General features: G+C 37.1%; 2 protein-coding genes across 3 annotated transcripts; one reads left to right on the forward strand and one right to left on the reverse strand.

Annotated features, from left to right (window-relative positions):
• Positions 1-105: 105 nt before the first annotated feature.
• Positions 106-1,805, reverse strand: LOC112458890 (carnitinyl-CoA dehydratase). 2 transcript variants are annotated; one of them, XM_025022708.1, is made up of 5 exons: positions 1,699-1,805; positions 1,414-1,597; positions 1,086-1,339; positions 711-1,005; positions 106-493 (listed from the first exon to the last, which is right to left on the reverse strand). In XM_025022708.1, exons 2-5 carry the CDS (start codon positions 1,520-1,522, stop codon positions 216-218), a joined length of 936 nt encoding a protein of 311 aa, XP_024878476.1. In that variant the 5' UTR covers positions 1,523-1,597; positions 1,699-1,805; the 3' UTR covers positions 106-215. The 2 variants fall into 2 exon arrangements, with proteins under 2 accessions (XP_024878476.1, XP_024878475.1); XM_025022707.1 differs by having other exon boundaries at positions 1,414-1,564; positions 1,639-1,805.
• A 525-nt stretch (positions 1,806-2,330) lies between these two features.
• LOC112458889 (F-box only protein 39-like) lies at positions 2,331-5,164 on the forward strand. Its single transcript, XM_025022706.1, has 7 exons — positions 2,331-2,522; positions 3,222-3,454; positions 3,521-3,685; positions 3,904-4,130; positions 4,436-4,594; positions 4,792-4,956; positions 5,013-5,164. The coding sequence occupies exons 1-7, from the start codon at positions 2,331-2,333 to the stop codon at positions 5,162-5,164; spliced, it is 1,293 nt and encodes a 430-aa protein (XP_024878474.1).
• The last annotated feature ends 485 nt before the right edge of the window (positions 5,165-5,649 follow it).

Here is a 5,649-nt window from a genome sequence, read left to right on the forward strand (position 1 = left end):
CAGCTGTATTGTAAAGTATGTGCGTATGATAGTGTTAATCCACGAGAGACTAGACATGAATATATTAAATGATATTTTTAATATGTACAATTTATCTGACAAAAATACATTATGAAAATTATGAAGTTTATTAGGCTTATTTAGAGAGAGCTACTTTAAAAGTACATTATGTACATTATATATATATACATACACATACACGCGCTAGAAGTTCTTTATAATAAATTTTCATCTAGCTCTCGAATGCTCTCATCTCTTACAGTGATATCATGAAACTTCCCGTGCCTTCCAATTTTGTGATCGACGAATTTCTTGGCGCCTGGAACACCCTCCTCTAATATCAAGTGCGAAGAGTTATCCTTCTCGAACTGCAGCGCCTCTTCTATATGCTTCGGCGAAAACATGGCAAAATATGTTGACGCACGATCCGCCAGCATACTTTTCTGCGGGAATTTTACAAGAGAATTCGCCAAGTTCATCGCTGTACCCAGAGCTGGAAAAGATTAAAAAGATAGACACACGTTATTATTAATCATTTTATATGATCAAATGGCTTGAAATAATAATATGTATAAATATATGAGAAAAAAAAAACCTGTAAAATCTTGACTTATTTTATTTTATAAACTAAGAATATTTTACATCATCTCTCTCTCATGATGTCTTCTCTTACGAGATTTAAAGTAGATTCAAAAAAATCTTTATTGTACCTGAACCGCAAGATGTGTATCTGTGCGCAATTCCCCAATTGAATGCATCCTGTGCAGTAAGCGCCCTTCCGGTCAGTATAAGATCCATAGCTCTGGAATATCCGATCATGGCAGGCAAACGGACGGTGCCTCCGCATAAAATTGGAACGCCAAAACGTCGGTTTAAGAAGCCCACCACCGCTGTATCCTCTATGACCCTCAAGTCGCACATTAGAGCAAGCTCGAATCCTATTCCAACCGCATACCCGCTCAAAGCTGCGACCAACGGCTTCTTGGACAATTCAGTTCTATTCGCCTATAAAGAATCAAAGAGACCCGTTAATATCCTGAACAAATGTGCCGTTTCGTAATTTGAGATTGCAAGTGCGGCTGTACCAGCGGTCCAAAATGTGGTATGCTTTCCTCGTTTTCGCCGTTATAGTCCGCGATTTCTTTGAGATCGTAACCGGCACAGAAATTGCCTCCCACTCCGTATAACACTCCCACTAACGACTCTTCATTATTCTCAAATGCATCCAGCGTTTCGGACAGTAGATGCGCGGTCGCAACGTCTAGGCAGTTCCTCTTTTCTGGACGATTAATACCGATAGCAGTCACCTTACCCATCTGCTTCACCAGTATCGGTTTTTCTGAAATGAAACATATGTGTGCCGAACCTTACATTTATTTGTTATACTTTTCGTGACATTTCAAATACATTTACCTTTGTCGTCGACACTCGCATTCGCCGCAGGCTGAGAGGTTAGGGTTCGTCGTACGTTATTTCTCAGCGTACGACTAAACGAACCGGACAATTTCCTTAGAGAATGCATTTTTTTTCACGCTATAAATGTCTTCCGCAACAGTTTACACTTCTGAGAATATAAATAGCTTTGATGTAGCTTTCACTAAAAAATTAGGATGTAGGATTTTGTTGAATTCAAGCTACGTCAGGTAACAGGAATCTCCTCTCGATAGGTAACAGCATGCAAGATCATACGAATCATACGTTAATGACTTCTTTCTCTTCTTCCTCCTTTTACTTTCTTCAATGAGATTAGATTCGCGTTTAAAGTTTGAACACGCGTCCTATGGCGTCCTACAACCTACACACGTGTTTTGTGGAATATATCGACTACGTCTGTACGTCGTTCGGTTTTCGATATATCGAACCGTCGATAATCGTAAAATCGATAAAATTTTAAAATATAAAATTGTTTAAAATAAAAATCTACAATTTAATTATTAAAATGTTTGTTTTCAAAATGTTAATGTGAAAAAAAACATGAATCAATAATTAATAATTAATAATCATATTTAATTGAAATATATTTTATATGTATAATGTAATACGCATTTCTGTCTCCAAGAAATTAGTGAAAATTAATATTATTATAATATTGGCATTATATCGATAACACAAGCGGAACATTGATATTGATATTTATAAAAGAACTTCGAGATACTTTTTTCCGCTATATGTAATTCACTTCAATCCAGTTCTTCGTGATCGATCGTTTTTGACAAGAGCAATCGACGAAGCTCGACAACGGGACTTCAGGAAATAAAACGACCAACGGTAATTTAGACCAACGACCGCCTTTTAGGAGAGATGAGGACGGGCCAAGCTGAAGCCGGGAGATGTGGGATCAGCTACCTGAGCTGATATTGACGCAGATATTCGGCCATCTCGATCGCGCGGATCGCGCCAGCGTCAGCCAAGTCTGCCGGTCATGGAATCGCACGTTGTCCTCACCCGTGCTCTGGCGATCCGTCACGGTTCTCATCGATCGCGATCTGCGCGGCGACTTCCCACTGGCAGGAGAACTCGCCGTAAGAGTTTTTTTTCCCCCGCCATCCAATGAGATTCTTCCCGGTGAATTTAATTAAATCTATCGTAGAATTGATAATCGAGCGAAATCGAAATCGTGAATTTGAAGAAAAAGATATATAGTTCAAGAATTAAGGAACTGATTCACTTTGGAAAATAGGCAAAAAAAGGGACAGAAATAAATATTTCGGTAGAGAAAAAAAACTCACTACATGACTATTTTATGAAGTTATTAAGTTCTCTTAAATTTTGTCGAAGAATCCTTGCCAATTTGACCCTTTTTTTTGCCAGAAAAAATTTTTGCCAGAAATATTAGAAATAAAAAAAATTTTTTTCGTAAATTACGTTTTTTTTTCAAAAGAACATTCATGGGTCAATCTGACCCTACACACACTTAATTTGATCGTCCACCATTTTAAATTGACGAGTGCGATAAAAAGTGGCACTTTTTATTTATATCAATTGATTTAACAATGTTCCAAGTACATATAGAAATTTTTTCCAGCTGATCGTACTCGTCAATTTAAAATGGTGAACGATCAAAGTGTGTGTAGGGTCAGATTGACCCAGTGTTCTCTGTGAATGAAAAATAAGTGTGTTCTCGGAGGGTTAAAAGATGATCCTGAATAGAGATTTTGTCGTATATCATACTTTCATTAATTGTGCTAACGATATAAATGCTCGATTCATTATATTGACAGGCGAAATATGGACAGCATATGCGCAGCCTGGAGCTCGCTTTTTCGCGGCCGTACATTTCGCCGAGACAGATCAGGATCAGGCGCAACACTCAGGCCGAGGCGGGCGCCGATTTTCTGGCGATCGTACGCGCGAAGGATGTGCAGCTGCGGCGACTGATATTGACAAACTGGGTGTTCGGCTACAAATGGGGCAATCGGGGAACGCTGCTCTGTGCCCTGGCAAACTTTCTACGGTGATCTCCCGTTCTTATACCGATTTTAACAGAATTTACGAGCTGATCCTCTTTCTTGTATTGCAGCGGTCAACGCAGCTTGGAGATCCTGAGCTTATTAAACGCGGACTTCGGCGTGACGGACGTCTTGCGACTGCTGGGAACGGTTGTCAAAGGGTCCGGTGAACATCTAGTCTCGCTGGATCTCCGCGGTGCTTTCAGAGAGTGGCAAGCTCCCCACGACAATCCGAGGTATATAAAGACGTTAGAAAATATTATGTATTTATAAATGTAATAACACAATATTTTTTTAGTATCTTTATATCTCATTTAAAAAAATGTAGATATATGTATACACGAATAAGAGTATAAATTGTTAAACAAAAATCTCAAGTGCTTTCGCAACTTCAGAATTTATTTGCGGCAATTCTGTATGAACCGTGATTAACACACAACATCATTTTTTTTAGATACTTGCGCCTACTGGGTCGTTTTCACGCGCTGACTCTGTTGAAATTGGATTATCCGGCTTTATCAAATCACGCTCTCGACGCTCTTGCAAATGGATCATCGAAAACGCTAAAGTACCTGTACATATCCGTAAGGGACTCGGACTCTAGGCAGCACATGGTAGCGGACGTTGCCTGGCGCAATTTGGTGTTAGCTTGCCCTGATTTAACAGTGTCCTATACTATAGGTATAACACTATAACAAAATGTTGCTAAACAACATAATCTAAGATTGCCTCCTTCACTAAAAAGTATATAGAATCCATCTTTGAATCCGTCTCTATTTCTTTTCAAGCTCGTTCTATGGTCTTCGTAGTTCGATTAAATGTAATTAGATAAATAATTTTCAAATCTTTTTTATTTTTATTTTTTATTGATAGGGACTTTGTAAGTAATATTTAAGTGCAAAAATTTATTTTAATAAAAATAGGCTTGATTTTTATTTCTTATTGAGAATTATTGCACCATTCAGCTTTTCAAGTTTGATTTTCAGTGAACATCTCGCACTATGAGGACATGTACTACTTACTATTGCCTAGTATCCCCCTAGCTAAGTTCCACATGTTCAGCGGGCACGTATGGGATCAGAGCAGGTCACGGAACTTCAGGAGCACGATCGGTCTGATAATTACTCAATACACAAATACGTTAGGTATTTTACAAGCTGCTACTTGCTAATCGATTTTCGAGACCTAACGATGTAAAATAAAATATTCGATGCTGTTGGATTTGTTACATAAACTTTATAAGATAAATTATAAATCGAGCTCTTTTCGATGAATGAATTCTGTGTCCGTTATTATAAATTTGTCATCGTAACAGAATGAGGCAAAATATCTTCTTTTGCAGTTGAAGTTATGCTGCAGCTTAGAAACAATCGCGAATCACTCGACGATCTGTTGGTGTCCATGCTGATACGTTGCAAGCGCTTGACGAGATTGCAGTATGATGGAATTATAAGGAGCCTCGAGACTCTACGCGAGATATGTCAGCTTCAGGCCGAACGCAAAACCCGTGAGTAGGAATGTTTCTTACGTTTCACCAGTAAATCTGATTGAACGTGATCGTAGATTTCAGGACAATACATGTGAAACCTCGGAACATCAATATTCATAATCGTGCTATACTGAACAATATTAATTATCGATACGATCGCAAAATGCACGAACAAGAAGTCGACTTTCGGATTGAGGATCCTACCTCGATCTTATTCTTTTATTGATGAGTTATCTTGCTTTCGTCAATAATTTTGAATGTTTACAATTTGGCAAAAAAATTAATTCTATTTTGATACCGATGTTTTACGACGTCATATGTGCTTTTCTTTTTATCAAATAACACAATGACAATTAAAATAACGATAAAATAACAATTTTTAAATTGTCCAAGAACGCGAAATAATACATAGTTGTATTATACCACAGCAACAAGCACTATGTATAAAAATATTAAAATTGATTAACAATCAATTTTGACTCGAATTTTAAGTGACTGTTATATGTGTATGTTTGGGCATAATAATACATATAATATATATGAGTATTATAAAGTTTATTATTTATTCAATATATATAATTGCTATCAAATTATATAAAATTTATATAAAATCGTTAAATTGCATTTTGTCTCTATTTTCTTACATTATTCGTAAAGAATAAATATAGTAGTATAAAATTGCAGCGATTATAAAAAATGGCAGTAATTATT

The sequence above is a fragment of the Temnothorax curvispinosus genome, unplaced genomic scaffold (genome assembly GCF_003070985.1).
Source record: "Temnothorax curvispinosus isolate PA1 unplaced genomic scaffold, ASM307098v1 QBEX01009335.1, whole genome shotgun sequence".
Classification (NCBI taxonomy): domain Eukaryota; kingdom Metazoa; phylum Arthropoda; class Insecta; order Hymenoptera; family Formicidae; genus Temnothorax; species Temnothorax curvispinosus.

Excerpts from the sequence above, each read along its gene's own strand:
- LOC112458890 (XM_025022708.1), bottom strand. The coding sequence starts at position 1,522 with ATGCATTCTCTAAGGAAATTGTCCGGTTCGTTTAGTCGTACGCTGAGA. Across the intron at positions 1,340-1,413 it reads TGCGAGTGTCGACGACAAAG|AAAAACCGATACTGGTGAAG; the intron begins GTAAATGTATTT and ends GTTTCATTTCAG. Across the intron at positions 1,006-1,085 it reads TACCACATTTTGGACCGCTG|GCGAATAGAACTGAATTGTC; the intron begins GTACAGCCGCAC and ends GATTCTTTATAG.
- LOC112458889 (XM_025022706.1), top strand. The coding sequence starts at position 2,331 with ATGTGGGATCAGCTACCTGAGCTGATATTGACGCAGATATTCGGCCAT. Across the intron at positions 3,455-3,520 it reads GCCCTGGCAAACTTTCTACG|CGGTCAACGCAGCTTGGAGA; the intron begins GTGATCTCCCGT and ends CTTGTATTGCAG. Across the intron at positions 4,595-4,791 it reads TCAATACACAAATACGTTAG|TTGAAGTTATGCTGCAGCTT; the intron begins GTATTTTACAAG and ends CTTCTTTTGCAG.